The 17,220-nt window shown below is 53.1% G+C and overlaps 3 protein-coding genes across 3 annotated transcripts; 2 read left to right on the forward strand and 1 right to left on the reverse strand.

The window, feature by feature from the left end:
* The first annotated feature begins 797 nt into the window (after positions 1-797).
* On the forward strand, positions 798-2,255 carry F5Z01DRAFT_430250 (uncharacterized protein). The gene has a single exon (XM_046259678.1). It carries the CDS (start codon positions 1,078-1,080, stop codon positions 2,137-2,139), a length of 1,062 nt encoding a protein of 353 aa, XP_046113975.1. The 5' UTR covers positions 798-1,077; the 3' UTR covers positions 2,140-2,255.
* Positions 2,256-12,450: 10,195 nt separating this feature from the next.
* On the forward strand, positions 12,451-13,064 carry F5Z01DRAFT_640633 (uncharacterized protein; the record flags this gene model as incomplete). The annotated part of the gene is made up of 2 exons (XM_046262533.1): positions 12,451-12,735; positions 12,792-13,064. The coding sequence occupies 2 exons, from the start codon at positions 12,451-12,453 to the stop codon at positions 13,062-13,064; spliced, it is 558 nt and encodes a 185-aa protein (XP_046113976.1).
* Positions 13,065-15,708: 2,644 nt separating this feature from the next.
* On the reverse strand, positions 15,709-16,902 carry F5Z01DRAFT_430359 (uncharacterized protein). Its single transcript, XM_046259681.1, has one exon. It carries the CDS (start codon positions 16,745-16,747, stop codon positions 15,956-15,958), a length of 792 nt encoding a protein of 263 aa, XP_046113977.1. The 5' UTR covers positions 16,748-16,902; the 3' UTR covers positions 15,709-15,955.
* Positions 16,903-17,220: the final 318 nt, after the last annotated feature.

A 17,220-nucleotide genomic window follows, 5' to 3' on the forward strand; every position in this document is an offset into this window, starting at 1 on the left:
AGCAGTTCGCTTCTCGTCACTGAGCCCTGCGACCGCGACAAGAGACCGCGATTGCAAGCTCCTTCTTCCCTACCTGCACACGCATCAAATCCAACGCGCATCGACCTCGAACTCTGCCAGTCTGTTTACTTTTGGACTGACTACCTATGAGTCCTGCTGCGTGAATTTCTGCTTCTAAGAGGGCAAGACCAGCTTTGGCAGCATTACCTTCACGGGACCCGCTATGGTGACTCTTCGATGCGACGATGACCACAATTGGGCAGCTGGGCTTCGCTCCCGTCGGATCAACGCGAAAGTTTTTGCGACCCTAGTCACTATTATTACATGGGCTGCGACTCCCCCAGTCCTCACGCCACGTGTTGCTGCCGACCTTATCCACGCTTCCACGCCCTGGCCTAGAGGCAGTCGCTTCCAGCCTCAATGCAACTCTATACCGCATTGTCCTCACCAACCCATGCGCATGCGCATTCAGCATGTCGACGCGGTGACACTGGGTGACTGGGCAACAATGCTTCGATCAGAAATAGCTACAACAGAACTCAGAGGTGGTCTCATGGCTTTTACTTGCAGCCTGGCTAGGGTTGTTTGGCTGCGCGGGCGCCCCACTGACCCTGGCCAACCACCAAGCCTGAAGCTCAAGCCTGAGCGGACAAGGCGCATACGATGATACGAGAGCAATCTTATTTTGTCGATGCGTGTTCTAGACCTGCCTTTCGGGCGCCCAGTGGGCGACCACGGCATATCTGGCGGCGCCTGTGAAGCGGGAAACAGGTGGCCACAGTAGAGTAAGCTTCCCGTGCGTGAGCATATTTACACTTTGCTGACAGCCTGACAGGTCACAGTTTCCGGCAAATTGTATCACGGACAACCCTTAATGCTCGACCCCGGTCTGGCTTCCCACTGCGCAGGCATTGCAGCCCTGCGGGCCCCCGTCAACATGGAACGTCTTCGGGACTAAGAGGCATTTCGTGGACGATATATAGCGCCGAGATGCCCACAACTCCATCATACAGCTCGTATAGCTCCGTCATCGTCCACAACACAAGTCAAAACGAGATCCAATGTCTGGCTTGAATCATGTCGTCCGAAGACAAGAATTCTTGCCGTGCCTGGCGCATCAACAACCCGGGCAATGTCGTGGCAAACCTCGAGCTCGTCACGATCCCCTGTCCGTCGGCGGAGGCCATTGGCAAGAATGAAGTTCTCGTCCGCGTCACGTCAGCAAGCATCTGGAGGGGCGATTGGTGGCCCGTCGAGATGGGCGGCGCTCACAAGATCATGGGCGTGTCGTTTCCGCGGTCACCTGGCATGGACTTTGGCGGTCATGTTGTCGCAGTCGGTCGCAAGGTCGTCGGCGTGAAGCCCGGCGATGCTGTTTTTGGTCGCATGGACCCTTTCAAGCAGGGATCTCTCTCCGAATACGTCGTGGCCCCATCCGACGGTGTCGCCGTGCTGCAGCGCGGCATCTCCCCGCGTGAAGCTGGTGCCGCCGGCACGGCGTCCCTTGCCGCATACCAGAGCATGGCGCCTTATGTCCAAGAGGGCGACCACGTCCTCATCAATGGAGGGTCCGGCGGAGTTGGCACCTTTGCGATCCAGATTGCCAAGGCGCTTGGATGCCACGTCACCGTCACCTGCTCTACAGACAAGGTCCCCCTCTGCTCCGAGCTCGGCGCCGACAGCATCATCAACTACAACAAGGAGAATGTCATGGCCGCACTGCGCCAGAGAGGCAAGGTCTTTGCGCACGTGGTGGACAATGTGGTCGGATCGCCGTCCGACCTCTTCCCCGGATGCGACGATATTATGCTCCCCGGAAAGAAGCGCTATTACGTCTCTGTCGGGAGCGGTATCAACATTTCCTCTGTCGTCAACACGAACGTTGGTACAATGTTGCCGTCCTGGCTCGGGGGCTCCAAGCACAAATGGAAGCCTCTTGTGGTGGCTAATTCGCACGACGACCTTGCCCAGATTGCAAAGTGGATGGCTGAGAAGAAAGTGAGGACAGTCGTTGATTCGACATTTGCCTTTGACGAGGTTCCAGACGCCTTCTCCAGGCATAAGAAGGGTTCCATGGCGGGCAAGATCCTCATTGATGTGGCAGCAGTGGACACTGCGGGGGTGGACAAGATGGAGTGAGCCCGCATTCGCACCAGACGTAGCGTTGGGCAGTGGCGCACAGCCCGGAGATCCTTTTCAGTCTCTATGAACTGTCTGTTGGCTACAAGAGATATGTACCATAGACGCGGCAGCGGTGGTAGTCTAATTCAACAGCGCAGAACGTGTCTCATTTCCAGGCCAGCTGACCTTGTCTAACCTAGCTCAAAATCACGACGCCAGATATTTTCGTCAGTCAAACCGTCGAGCAAGATGCCACTTGAGCGACAGTGTCTTTGGATGTCCAGACGGTCCGACAGTACGATCTCCGGGTGGATATTCGCCTCAAAGATCGGTCATGTCGAGGACAGTCTCGTCTGTCTCAGGGTCGCTCGCCGCCTATCTGTATGGATTGGTGTCTTGGACTCGAGTGCTCACTTGGCCCTCGAGGTGAAGCCCGGTTATCCTGTCAAGATGCTCCCCTCGGCTTTTCATTCTGGCGTCTACTGCTGGTTTTGGTCGCCTCGGAAGTATGCCAATCAACTATTTAGGTCTGTAAAGCCCCTGGACGCCTTCCGGGATCGCGGATGGATTCAAATTAATGATCCACGGCTGTACAGGACCATGACCCGAGCGGGTCTTTGTGCTGCTCTCGTCGCTCATTCGGTGGACTAGACAGTGAGACCATGTCAATCTGTCTGTCAATTGTACCTGTGGATGAGGATGCGAGATCTTGATCAAGCCGCTCCAAGATAGATTTAAGTCACGTCGCGACATGGGACACGAGGCGAAGGTTCTTGCTCATTGTGTTCGTCTGGTACATCAAGATGGGGACATGGCACAAGATTCTGCCTACGGACCTCTCACTCCACATCCAATTCTTCGAGTCTTCTAACTGTTCCCACCGCAACAAATTGAGCTGCACCAGAGCTCGTGATGGAACGAACTTATCTTGCTGCTGTTTAGCGTTTCCTTCTCCTCGTGTCATCAAGCATCCAAGGCGCAGCGGTTGCGATAATCCTGTATAGAATGGGCACTCGTGCCATACTGTGAAGCTGCCGCTGTGGCTGAATACGCGATCAGGTCGACGAACCCATTGCACATACTGGTGCCGCTGCGGGATAATTTGGGAGGATTTTGGACAATTTTTGATTAAACATGTGTCCTGTCATGAGAGATAAAAAGCAAAACTCGGACTAACGACAATGACTGGGTCATGGAAGACTCGCAGAGCCGCCTGGGGGGGACACGATCCGTCAACATTGACACTGGAAAACGGCTTGCGTGAATAAATGGGAAATAGACATTAACTCAGCTTAGTCCTCGTTGCCGCACGCTTGGCTGACGGCTTAGAGGGCGGTTCAGGGTACAAATGACACAAGCACATCAGTGGCTTTGAAGAGTACTAGTGTCTGACTTTTCTTGGAATACTTGATGCACATGACGATGGTACAGCACCATCGCTCAAGGTTGCCGTTGATTAAAAATACTGGCAGAATTCTCTAATGCCAAAGCCATCGCAGGGCTTGTTTACTCGATCAGGTCGTTGCTAGCCACTGGCATATTCTTCCCGTGAGCCAGGGGTCAGCTGGATGGTCTTCTTAGCAAGGTGAAAGACAACCATTGCTAGTATCACGCGTGTCTAACGTGGCAAATGCCAACCAAGCTGCGATAATTGCCTCCAAAAAAGACAGTAATTAATCACAAACACTTTTCACGGAGTTGAGGCTCGTAATCAATTGCTTTTTACGATGGCGTTCAGAAAATCACGGTGAATAGGGTAGGCGAGCTCGGGCATTGAGGGCGCTCATTGCAGCCAGGCTGCTGCCAAAGCCAAGGACGCTACCAATGACGTCTTCGAGAGGCGCGGATGACCGCAATTAATTTGGATCCCCTGCATCGTGACAAACACACAAGGCAAGATCCGATGGTTCTAGAGATCGATCTAGCCCAGGCTGTTTGTCCAAGGGTCAGGCTCCACACACACGACAGCAGAACAGAGCCACATTTTAAAAATTTCTCCATCTACTAATTACAGAACAGCTTGCGTCGTTCATACAAATGATAACCCGATGAGCCACCCAGTCGACGAGCATCGACATTCTGGAGTCCATTTACAAGAGGTGTAAAATTCACACGTGACCAGGGCTGTGTGCACAGTCGTGGGATTCGAGCGGGGCGCAAGCTGGTCATGTTGTGCGCGGTCAGATTAGAACAAGCATCGTGAGGCCAGCACAGGCAACTGCTTGTGCAGTTAATGCTGCCGCCGTGTTGATCGTGCTACTGCCAGGTAGGGGTGACGTGAGTCTTGGCGTGATCGACGGCGCTGGCGTTGATCAGTAAATTGACCAAGTGCTTGAGCTTCCAAGTGCCAACGCGTTCCGGCCCAAGCTCACAACAGCCCCGGAAGCTGTCAACATGACTGACCAATATGATCGTGTGACAGGCGGCGGGTCCATCCAAACTGACGACTCGGAGCATTTCAAGTGGAGTATTGCCTAGGCCAGTGCGTCAAGTTCCAATTTAAGTCCCCGCCGGGAGTCCCACTTTGTGTTACCACACCTCAGCTACAGCGTGACTGCGTTGATAGACGCGTTCTAGGGGTCCATGAGCTTTGGCGGGGTGAATGACTCTCCCGTTCCATTTTCAACATGACATTTTCTCGTTCCACGTTCAACTGTTGCGTGCTCACCCCTTCACAAACACCATCGCGACTCCTGCTGCCATCAGCCTCGCCTTTCTTACGCCTATGCTTCTTGTTGCAAGCACTCGGCCATCCACAATCCCCACTTGCCTCTCCCGCATCAGATCATCATCACTACACTTCAGCATCACGAAGCCAGACAAGCTCGGCATCACTAGGCATTCCTGCTGTCCCGCCGCATGTTGCGAATCTGGAGAGCTGAGTCCACCTGGTTCACGCACTTGGCGCATTCTGAACTGTTGCAGCACGGTGTGGAATCAAACAGCGGCCACCCCAAGATCAAGAGATGAAAGCTTCCCGAAGCACGATGCGAACTCAAGAAGCGGCACGCCGCCCGATCGATCGATACAAGAACACATACAATACCTCGCTGCGGCAGCTTGCCCGGCAATTTTGACTCAATCTGTTTTGGAATTTTGACGTTGGCCTCTCTGCTCTCCATGATCAAGCCGGAACCTGGTTCCTAGCTCATCTTGTAAGTCCTGGTGCCGAGAATCCTTCCACGAAGTCGCATTCTGGCCAGGCAGGTATGGGCACTCATGGTCCCTGAGCTGGGGGCAGGGGAAGTCTTGTTGACTGGAGCTGCAACCACTTTTCTTCACACTCGACCACCCTTTGCACTCGAACACGACCGACAATGTCGACATGTTCGCTCTCAAGACCAAGGCCTGGCATCCCCTCTCATTGTTGCTTCCTCCGTTGAAGCTTGTTGATACCATTACAGATACACAGACAGCGGGACGCAATTGACGACACAGCCCTCGCTGGGGCGACATTCAGGCTCGTATCGTACTCATCCTGCTTCTACTCACACTGACATTGGACTAGATCATCAGAATACTGATTACTCCTTTGGCACACGCTGACCAGACGGCAGACCAGTCAATACACCCGACTGAGACGACGGTGACTCATTGCCAAGATGCACTCTGTTTCTGTTTCTGTTCATTGCTGACACGCCGACAGATATGCACCACCCAGGTCGTCTGAAGACCGATTTTGGCTGAACTGTGTCGACTTTCAACGAGACTGCCATCGCCGTACTTCTCTCGAATACAAATGGGTGAGTGAACACTGGCGGAGAAAAGTGGCTGACGTTGTTCCCAGAACGCTTCAGCGCAAAGCATCCTTGCTACGCTCGATGTTCCTGATCCATGCCACGAACGACTCATGTTACTCTTTGCTTTCATGAACACCTTCATTGTTCCAATGGTCTCGGTGAGTTGCTTTGTTCTTCTGAGTAGCTGACGACAAGCACACGGGAACGACTCTACCCATTCACCAGCAGACTCGTATTCTGCGACAAGTTCGAAACCCCGTGAGCTGCACTGACTGCGTTCCCAGGAATCTTTCTGTTCAGTCATAAACTGGTGTGATGGCTGACGTGGAACAGATCGCAGTTTTTGAACTAATTTACGTTGCTTCACTCAGGCTCACCCTGTCCCCCAGGATTCCAAGGATGGATCTCTGCCGGATACCAAGGATGGATTCTCACCGGACTCTGTACATGGATTCCCAGGACCCCGAGGATGGATCTTCTGCCAGGACCCGGCCATGGACCCTGCTCGAGCCTCTTGAACCATGTCCTACGTTTGTAAGTCCTGCATTTTGTGACCATTACGTCTGGACGTGCGCTGACACTGAGATCCAGGCCGTGACTGTCCATGATGTTGACCCCCCCTTGTTTGGTGCCCCTCACCACCATCTGTTTGCATTTGCCTCTGACTCCATGACGTTTTTTCCATGTCCTTGTGTGCTGCTGAACAATTACTGACGCAAGATGGTGCTCACGCTTGAAGTCTCCAGCCGGCGGTGGAAAGCTAACATTGGCAGAAACCTCCATTCACACATCATCAAGGTCCCGACAACGTTTTGAATTCGCTGCAGCCACTCTACTTTCACAAAGCGATGCCCCAGTCGCCGTGGCTCTTCCAGACACCATCGTCCACATGCTAACCCAAGAAGAAGCCTTTGTGCTCGAACATACACAAAGGTAAGTCACCATCGCCTCTACTTCGTGGCTCCCATGTCTTGGGTACTCGGAGAAATGTCACTGACACGCTCTAGAGTCAGACTCAACGATCCTGTCAATCAATCTCTTGTCGTTCGAGCCCATGGAACAACATCGACCTGTTCCTTGTTGTCCTTGCCACTTGGCGAACAAGTCAACTCGCTAAAGGTCTGTTCACCGGGATTGGTGCCCTGCTCCAGGTGGTCCTTTACAGGATGCAGAACATCACCCCAAGTCCAATACACCAAGAGGCAACAGAGAGCATTCACCTGACACCGGCCATCTGCTGATTTCTGGCTTCGCTAAAGACCAAAACCCGGACTCTTTTCCTCTCAACTTCTCCTTTGAGTTTCTCTTTGATCAAACTCTTTACCGCGCGCTCAAACGCCCCGTGGACAAAAAAGCATTCCCCTGGCAATTTGCTCGCGCCATTTGCCAGGCTCACGCGAGGGATCAATCCCCCACACTCGTTTCACAAACTGTACGCCTAAATGCCTTTCTGCTGTCTTGATGCACGGTACTGATAAGACGCCTAGTGCTGACTCCATCACGTCGACACAATGCTAGAGGTTGCAACGCACTTGATCCGGCTCATCTTCTCGTGCATGCAAAAGAGCCACGCCAATCCACAAAGCTCGGCATTGAATCCAGCACTCGTTGGTGAGTACAGCGGGTTTGCGCAGCAACAAGGGCAAACGTTCTTGCCCAGACTGACATCAGCTCGCAAGAGCGCTGCCAAGTCAATATTGCGGCATGGCCTCGTTGGACAACAGCTTACTAGCTTTGCGAAGCACGTCATTGTCGGCATCCCAGACTACTTGACCCTCCTCAATCAGAATCTGCGGCAGGTGCACCCCCTGGCGGTCAGCGTGGCAGCTTGTCTCTGAGGTTCCGCTGTCGCCAACGCGCGAGCTGCCCTCGTCACAAGTCCTGCCCATTACCCACGACCATGGCACATCCTACCACGCATTCGAAAACCCTTCCGAAATGGGCTGCAAGCATCGACCCCTCAAGGCCCACGTCAAGGGGTGACAGCTGCGTTACAACAATTGCCACATGCACTCCAACCGCAAAGCGACAACCTCGATCGATGCGAACCGAAAAGGGAGCGAAGATGGTGGTAGAACAACGTGCAAAATTCTCCTGCGACATCATGGTCGCTGTGTAGGTTCTGACCGACAAATTGACAACCCAACGACAGTAGGAGCGCCAGGAAGAGAGGCATGAGTTTCGCCCCACGATGCCGGTACTGCAAGCCAAGACAAGACAGATTCAGTATGTTTCGTTCAATCGTCTGAAGCCTCGACCTACTGACGCGGCTCACTAGGGCATTTGCACTTTCCAACACATCTGCTACTGATGCAAACCTATTCGCCAAGACACCACCAAATGGCACGCCACAACTTCTGCCATTAGTTGTGATCGCGGCCATCCTGGACATTCGTCAGGGACATCAAGGCCGTCGATTCCAAGCTCATTACCTCGCCAATTCCGCGCACCTCATCAAACGGGTTCAGGAGTTCTGAGCGGCTGTCAAGGCGCAAACCCATTTCCGCCATTTGCCACAACCCAATCGTCTTTGCCAACGTGGAGTACGCCGACCTCAGTCCAACCGGCTCTCCAACTCGCCAATGGCAAGCAGTACAAGACCCTTGGATTTTGACATGACCACAATCGCGGCAGCGAGTTCCTTGAGGATGATAACTCACGTGAACCAATGGCCGCGCCAGGATTCAGTAGTTTTCCCAGAATCCTGGCTACTTGGTTGGCCGGAGCGACACGTTGCCAACACACTGTCATGGGAGGAAGGCACTCCAGGCAGCGACCGTACTGACGGCAAGAACGCAAGAGCTGTGAAACCCCCCGCCCAGTAAGTCGACCAACCTGGATCTACCTTTTCTCACTGACCGGTCGCAAAGGGAAGGCACTGGAAGCAACAAGCCCATCCACATGTCCGCCAGAGACAGGCACGCTACACGTGAGCCAATTGCTGTGCCAGGATATTTTTGACTTTACAATATCCTGACCAGCTGACTGGCTAACGACACATTTGCCTTTGTCACCAAATGCCCTCGAACATGACACGCCTACTGGCAGCCGTCGCCTGTGACTTGTCTGCGGCTTTGTCTCCATCCACCGCTCTCTGCCCTTGTCATCTTTGGCTGGGTATTTGCTTCGATCGCATTTCTGTCCGGATCTTGACACGCCCTTTGGATCATGTGTTGTTTGATGATGCAGCAGATCCGGGTGTGGGGACCCCGGTGGGAGTGTTGGTGCCATCTGTGGACATTGCAACAACAGTACCGGCTGCTGATAATGTCATAGGGGCGGTGTGAAGACTGGCAGATGCCAATCTGCCAGTTGTGCTGTCACTACGGGGCATGCAATGACTCCATTGACAGAGCGAGTTGTCTTCGAAGCGGCAGCCCGAATTCCTCGAGGCAAAGTTCAACGTCTTTCCAGGAAGATACCACGAGTCGGTCTGGCTAGAAGAAACTTCTTGGTCCGCCACAAACAGCCCCGACACACAATGATGCGGCTCCCATACAATGCCCGCAGGACAGCATTGCTCTTACGCCATGGCCGTGAGCTTCCAGCAGGTACGTCCTTCAATCTTCCAAAAGACTGCATCCTGCTCACAATACTCTACAGGCCCTTGACAGAAGCACAGCCTACCGCCATTGAACTTCGATCCCATCGAATCTTTACGCTTCCATGACGGACAGATGCCCAAGACATCGGACGCTTCTTGAAGACTGATCACAGACCGTGACCGTTGGGAGGTCTTTCGCTGGTTCAAAGGCAACTTACCTCTTCCACGACACATAACACGGACGAGCTGCACTTCATGGGGTAATATTGGTCTGGCAACCGAGCCGCATTGCGTCCTCCATACCGGCGCTGAAATGTCCAACAACCCCCGATCGCTCGAGGCTCACGTCACCCTGGTCCTGCAGCTACCGACTGCAGGGCGTTGGATGCCACATGGGGACATGGTCAATCCGCCTTCGTGTTCTGTCAGATTGAGTGGTACTCAGTCAATGCCGTGTCGCTCTATGCAAGAATTTTGTTTCAAGAACAATACGGTCATGGGGACGTTGCCTTTGTGACCACACAGCAAAGTATGTCCGTGGAAACGCCATAACTTTCCAGACGCTAACTACCTAGACAATACCCATTCTTTCTTCCACAGCTGGCACTTCGGATGCCCTACTCAGCTTCTCGACATTGAACAATGCCCCCGAACGTGAAGTCAGGCTGTTCCACTCGTCACAATTTCGAACAGACGTATGTTAACGAAAGCCCAAGCCACGACTTAATCTTCGTCTGAACGGATACATTTTGCGAGAAATGTCCGACCAGCCAACAGTCCGAGGAATCGCTACCACGCGTTTCTTGCTGGCAGTTCACAGCGCTCCGTGGCGGTATTGCAATAACACCAGGAAATACATTGTCTGGATATCACAGGTAGGTTCGAAGCCTCAAAGTCCGAAACTCTCTAACCTCGTTGGCGTGGTAGAGGACGCCAAGTTCTTCCAACCTCTTCCCGATGCGATCGTGCACAGGCAACGCTTATGTCAGGAGCTGGCTGGTCATGAGCTCGACCATCGCCAATGATGGAGCTGCGATTTCCCAGACTCCAGAGGCAAGAACTCGCTCAGATCGGAAGGAAGAAGAGCGATGAACAGGCGATGCCCAACGCATCACCTGAGCGAAACGACTTGCGCGTCTCTGTTCAACTTACACACATACGCACAACTCTGCTGGCCGGCCTTTGCAAGAACTGGGCCTTGGCGAATATCGACGCCTGCGTCTTGACTCCAGCTCTGGCACAGAAATTTGTGCTACACCTGTTAGATTCGTGACGGCACGACGCACCGCAGCTGTCGGGTCTGTTCTCTCCAAAGTCCAAGCACTTGACAGATAGTCAGTCGCCGCTCTACACTTCTATTCCTCCGACAGGCTATTGACGCGACCAATCCACCTCTTGATTCTCAGGCCCCAATCTGTCTAGCCCACTATTTCTTTTCGGTCTTGTGCCCTGGAAATGTGAGGCAAACTCGAGCTCATCTACAGCCTGCAACTACTCGCTCTGAATGCAATTGGGCCACACCATGTTCGAGCATTGTCGCCAATCTGACGCAGTATGCGGCCCAGCTTGTGTCAGAGAGTGAAAGTTTCCCCATCGACACTCTTGCCGAGTCCGTATGGTTTCATGCTTCTCCTAGCGGCAGGAAACCCTTGACAAGCAGTTTATGATGCTAATCGGACATCGAAGCAACTTGTGGGCTGTCCCAAAAAGGTATGTCAAATTTTTTTTTTCTCATGATCATACGCTCACAAATACTTCAGGACCATCTCAGGCTATCTGCCATCAAGATCTATGTCACGAAAAACCAAATCAGGCTTGTGGGAGCTCCGCGACGTATCGTCACCCTGTTTGCCGATGGCATCTGTCGTTCGGACGTACCAACTGGAAACTCCCTACGGTCTACTCGCACCATCGTCGTCATAGACTGTCGTCGACTGTGATTGTTGTTTTACTTCGTCAACTTTCTGGTCAGACTCGGGGCTTCTCCAATACCGCTCGCCATCTGCGCGAGATGCAAGAGCTTCTTCTCATCTTCGGGACATATCGTCAACACATCTGTTGCTATCGACTCGGCGCTGCAATCCAGATCTGGCAATCCAAGTCCGCTACTCTAATAGTTTCCTAAAATCGGTCTGCGGGCGCAAATTGGGTACCAAAAGTGGAATCCTGACACGCCACACAGACTGGGACCTGCACCATGTGTCTTCATTGACCGTTGACAGGATGTCTAGTAGGGCTTTCGCAACACAATGCACACAGCAAGTGGCCTACAACCTCGCAGGGCCCGCGAGAAGACTCTCTCTCGAGTGTTTCCTGTGGACAAACAACAAGCCGAGGACAATCACCACTACAGAGCGCCCTCTAGGTATCCTAGAAGCTTCTTTTAAAGACTATGTCTCACACACAGGCATAAGGTAGAAACCTTGGTTGCCCTTTGGTCTGGAGTGACCCCGATTCCTTGCCGCATTCTTATACTCTTCAGTTCCCGGCATCAATTGCAACAATCTTGGAATCAACAGAATCGGCGCTTTGATTCCAGAATTGGGTCGCAAAAGCTACCAACGACTGACGCGTCCCATGGAAAGGCTCCTTAAACGTCTCTGCCGTTTCGATCGCAAGTTCAATGGGGGCAAATCAAATGTGTTCTTGCATGATGAGCATTGTGCTCTGGAGGATGCATGACTTGAAGCCGTCAGTTCTCGTGAGCTCTTGAGTGTTGCATGCCCAGGATTCTGGTAACAAGACCACAGTGGCAGGGTGCGTCCTCTAATGCGCGTATACGTGCTTTGAGATGGATCTTCCCATGCGACATAAGAGGCTCGCAACTTGGCACGAAGCATCAGCACTAGCGACGAAGCAAACGCAAGACAACAGCAAGAAGCACTCAAGCAAGGCTACCCATGATGGTTCTCGAAAGATCGCCGTTGCCAGTGGCGTCTCCGACAGCCCGTGCTTGATCAAAGCTGCTTTCGACGCCAGCCTCCGAAACTGCCACAGAGTTTGCGTCGCCCGAAAAAGCGAGCCGCCTGGTTCCAGTCATGCACCATGGTCGCCAGCAGCCACGAGCTATCTCTCAATCCCAAGAACAAAGTCTATATGACCGTTGCCTGGGCTCGCAGCTTGCGTTACCTGCCTACTGATGGCCCAGATGGTCTCTACTCTTTGGGAAACAAAATTTTTGTCGTCGTCGTCGTCGTCTTTTGTCCACGAATCGTAGCCATCGCATTGTCATGTTCACTGCGCAGCTTCATTTCATCGCAAAGCGAATGTCGCCGCCTCGCCGCCGATCGCCTCGGTTGGCAGCTGTTGGCTCTGCTGTCAAGACCTAAGGTAAGCCTTCCCTCCCGATGACCGAAACTCGCCCATGCTAACGGCTTGCCCTGAAGACAAGTGTCAGTCCTGAACTGTCTTCCATCGCTGAGACCGATGATGCTACTCAGCAACCCGCCTTCAAGTCACCCAGGCCCAACAGTAAAAATGCAGACCAAGAGCGCGACGCGCATAGAGAACCCCAAAGACAGCTCCCGACCTGCGCCATCCCACGAAGAAATGCACCCCAGTTGAACAGGGACACGGAATACTCCGATGCTCGATTCCTGCCGTGCTGCGTCGACACAAATGAGCGACGCAAGGACGAACAAGAATGGCCTGCGCTTTGAGAGTGGCAGGTTTATCTATCAGGTGAGTCCTGACTACAATACTGGTGCTTCAGTTGATCTAATTACCACAGGCTCTCGGGAATAATGCCCTCTTCCTCTTCAGCGACCGTCCAAGCTGAGCAGCCGATGCCTGCCTGTCTGACTAAATCGCCGCCATGCTGATCGATCGATAATCCCACCCACCGCATGCGGTTCATACGTTTTACGGTCGAATCGAATTACATATCACGCACGAGTGGGAGGAAATCGCACTTTGACGGACGCTCTCGATGGACGTGTCGCAGCTATTTCCCTTTGGCCAACCATAGCAGCGTCTGGCGGGAGACATTGTCATGTGTTTCCGATCCCAGAACCGGCACGGCATTGCTGGTATATGTTGAAGATTCTGTCTTCCGGCATAACCAGATGGTCCATTCATGCTCGAATCTGCCTTGTCTCTTTCTGAAGCCGGCAGTCAGCGGCTCAGGAGTCGGCGCACGGGCGCCACGAAGGCGAACGAACACATCTTTCGACAATTGGGTACCGCGCTATGGCTATGGATATTGGACCGTGCGCGCGGAGGTCTGTTCCTCATTCATTCCCGCTTCACCAGCGTCACCAATGGTCTCTACTTGAGGTTTTCTGCGGATTCCATCGGAGGCATGACTGCATCAAGACGTCCAGCCTCGAGGAGCCACGAACAGGTCCCCAGTGCCCAAGTCAGTGCCCCAACTTCCTGGCACTTCGTAGGGCAGACAGAAGATTCATGTGTCGACATCGTCGCCACCCATCTCCGCAACTGGGCAGGAGATCGACTCCGGTGACTCTCTCGAGCAGCTACACTTGTCACTGGTAGGACCCGCGCGTGTCGGCTCGACGAGGTCTTTCCGCTTGATTGGCATAGAGACAACACGTTGTGTCTCAGACGCAGCTCATTCTCGTCTTGGCGCTATGGATCAGAGGCAAAGCCACACGAGTTTGCGCTTTGCCTCAGCTTTTTTCGCTGCGTGAGAGTCTCTTACAGCATCCTGGGAAGACTCGCAAAGTCTTGCCAGCCAACACGCCCCTGCTTGGGTTCTCGGATGACCTCTCCTCCACGATCCCATGTCAACTTTCTAGGTTATCTTCCATTGAGCAGCCATGTTGTTGGACCTCCTGGGTGGCTAGTAGTCGATCGTCCACAGGTCTACAAAACTGAAATGTCTTCTTGGGATCCATCTCCGCAATGGAGTTTTCTACTTGAAGTTGTCTTCAATAGTGGAATTGTCCATCACGTCGACAAAGCAGCGCATATTTACTTCATCGTCACTGCCTACTTCATACGGAATGCTTAGTGCAATCTTCGGCGAGGGGAATTGGCTCTACAGCTGCATCAGTTGTTGATTCTCTTGGAAGGACTCAGGATTCCCGAATCATCCAATTCAACGTCTCTCGTTCCGGGAGATCAGTAATCTCAACGAACCTGCTAGGGACTGCGGAAGCCAGTCTCAGTACATGCCGCAACATCCTCTCATCACGTTTATCGTTCTTCGGACCAATTTTAGGACCAGCATCTTGCGCAAACCCTTTTCAGTCACGTCCACATACATCTACAAGCCACCAACAGGTCAAATGAGTGCCTCCCGTAACATGGAACGTCTTCCACACGATTCCGGGACGATAAGGGGCGGGACTCGGTGGCAGAACTTCCTTTGCCGAAGGACTCTACGCCAACTCGATCAAGCTGTGACGCAGGGTTAGACTGGTTCTGTTGCTGATTCCTTGTCTGGTTCACGCCTCTCCATACTGCTGGTGGCCGAGCGATGGAACCATGAGAGTTGAGACTCTGGGAGTCCAATACACGATGGGCGACGAGACGGATGCGTGGCCCTTTTTGTGGTGCACATTGTTCACGCCATGCGACGAGGCAGTCCTATGCTTTGCCAGCAGAATGGCTTCTCGTACACAACGCAGAGGACAATCCATGTTCATTTGACTCGCTTCCACCAATTTCTGCGGCCTCTGTTGGACCAAATTCCTGGCTCCGTGTCGTCAGTATTGCTGATGAATATCAACAGGAGCCGAAGCCGCGTCAATTCGCAGGCCTACCTATCTCTCGGTTCAACTGCAACAAGAATGTTTGTCCATGTCACTTTCAAGATTCAGCAGACATTGTCGCGAAGCCCAGTATCACATGCCGCTCCATAGTCTTGACCCACGACTGTCAAGGCTCGTGGGTATACTGGAAACCTTTGGTTGAGTTCCGCGCCACTGCCGTCCTCCCTTGCCGTCGTGTTGAGCATTCGCTGGCTGCCTGCGCCTGTACCTTGCCCTGGTATATTAGGTTCCCATTGTCTCTTGGCTTTGGCACAAGATGGTCAGTTGCCGCTGGCTTCGGAAGCCTGCGAGCATGTTATTTCCGACAGCATTATCATTAACATTGGGGTTCCTCGGGCCAAGGCCATCATTTATGTGGCTTTCAACAGCCGCAGCTTTCATCAGGACATCGACGAGCACGATGCTCACCTGGCGCCCACTTAGCGACTCCAGAGAGTCACAGGCCGTCAATTACCATGTTGCAAGTCGGCGTGTTCTCGCGGATTCAAGATATACTTGGGCAGTGTTTGCAACTCGCTTGAGCTTCATGTCTCACTTCCACAGAGCTCGTCTGATATGTCGCCCGTGAGGGTTCTTTCTCTTCCATAATCAACTCAAGCACTAGGGACTTTTTGTCTCCATTCTTGCCGGATTGAAACGATGAGCAGCAGGTCATCCCCCTCTTCCTTATGGCGCAAAAACCTTGGTTGCCTCTCGGAAGCCTCTGTCTTGGACACCGTCTCTCTCATCCACAGCCTTCTTTGTCCTTCGGCTTACTTGATCAGAACGACCCGCGCTTCACAGTTCATACCGATGCAGGAAGCATATGTTCGCCGTCAGCGAGTCATTTCCCAGGGAACAAGAGGACAAAAGGATGACTCGACGACACTAAGCCATCGGCACGTCAACTCACAAGAAGCTGGCTGTGACCTCATCTTTATGCTTCGTGCGCGAACCCTCACCTTCTTCATTCTAGCCAACTTTCCGATACGGCAATCTTGAAGTCGCGTCGTGAGAGTCGCGTCGGCAACGATGATTGCGGTCTTGCTGATGAGGTTTGATTCATCAACAGTCAGTTCAGCACCGCCGACCCCGCCCCTTTCGGATCTATGGGTTTCGCTTGGCTTTGTTGTCCCGTTGACTTTCTCCAATGAGCCGTGCCTCCGGTATATACGAGGTATCGACACCCGTCTCGTAAGATCACTTAAAGCTCCTAGGCTCTCGAGTCTCGCCAAAGCTGAGTGGGGTTCAAACTCGCTACGGTATCTGAAGAAGGAGTGCGACACGTCTCCCGCCCGCATCTTACAGAGGTACACTAGACAAGGTTCAAGTGACGCCCAGAAATCCGCTCGACTTCTGGCACAATACTCTTCCACTCTTCTGGCCCCGGCGACGAGTATTTCGAGCGCTGAAGATTCCAATGCTTTGGAGCCACGACTGAGTCCTTCCCCTGCGACGGTCTTCAAACTACAGATTATCGCTTTGCAGTCGCAGATTTCCTGGTGGAAACTCCTTGGCCACAAAGTCAAGCGGCGTGGGCTTCGAAATAGAAGCTGCGCCTCCGCCGACTGTGGCAACTTCGGCTCGCCGCTAGTTTGCACAGCGTTTCCCTGACGCCACGTCCACATCACGGCAACACAGGGCTGCGCAAGGTGCGTCGAAGAGTCGATCGTATCAGGTCAAAAGCCCTTCGACCAGCTACGAAGAACAATCCAGCGCCGATAACGGAGAGAGATGTCGTCGAAGATCCTACATCCCACTCAGCGCCACTGCATCTACTTGCAGACTCTCGATTCGAATTAGAACTACTTCCCCCCGACAAACGAATCTTCGCACTCGCGGACCTATTGCAGCTTGATGCATCCCGTTCTTTCGAGTCGCAGCGGTCTTTGCGGTATGACGTGGAGGTAGACTTCACCCAGAGTTAACCTAGACACATGGCTCACACATTGATTGCCACGACGCGCAACGCACTTCCTTGTCCAAAAGATCTCACACGCCTGCTATGGACTCTTGCGTATCAGCAACGTCGGAACCGCACCAGTTGGATGGGGTCGGCCATGGGAGCAGAGTCGGTTCGAGTGAGACCTCGCTTTGGTAT

Source organism: Emericellopsis atlantica (assembly GCF_019669845.1).
Source record: "Emericellopsis atlantica unplaced genomic scaffold F5Z01scaffold_43, whole genome shotgun sequence".
Lineage (NCBI taxonomy): Eukaryota > Fungi > Ascomycota > Sordariomycetes > Hypocreales > Bionectriaceae > Emericellopsis > Emericellopsis atlantica.

Coding starts and splice junctions, on each gene's coding strand:
- F5Z01DRAFT_430250 (XM_046259678.1), top strand. CDS start 1,078: ATGTCGTCCGAAGACAAGAATTCTTGCCGTGCCTGGCGCATCAACAAC.
- F5Z01DRAFT_430359 (XM_046259681.1), bottom strand. CDS start 16,747: ATGTGGACGTGGCGTCAGGGAAACGCTGTGCAAACTAGCGGCGAGCCG.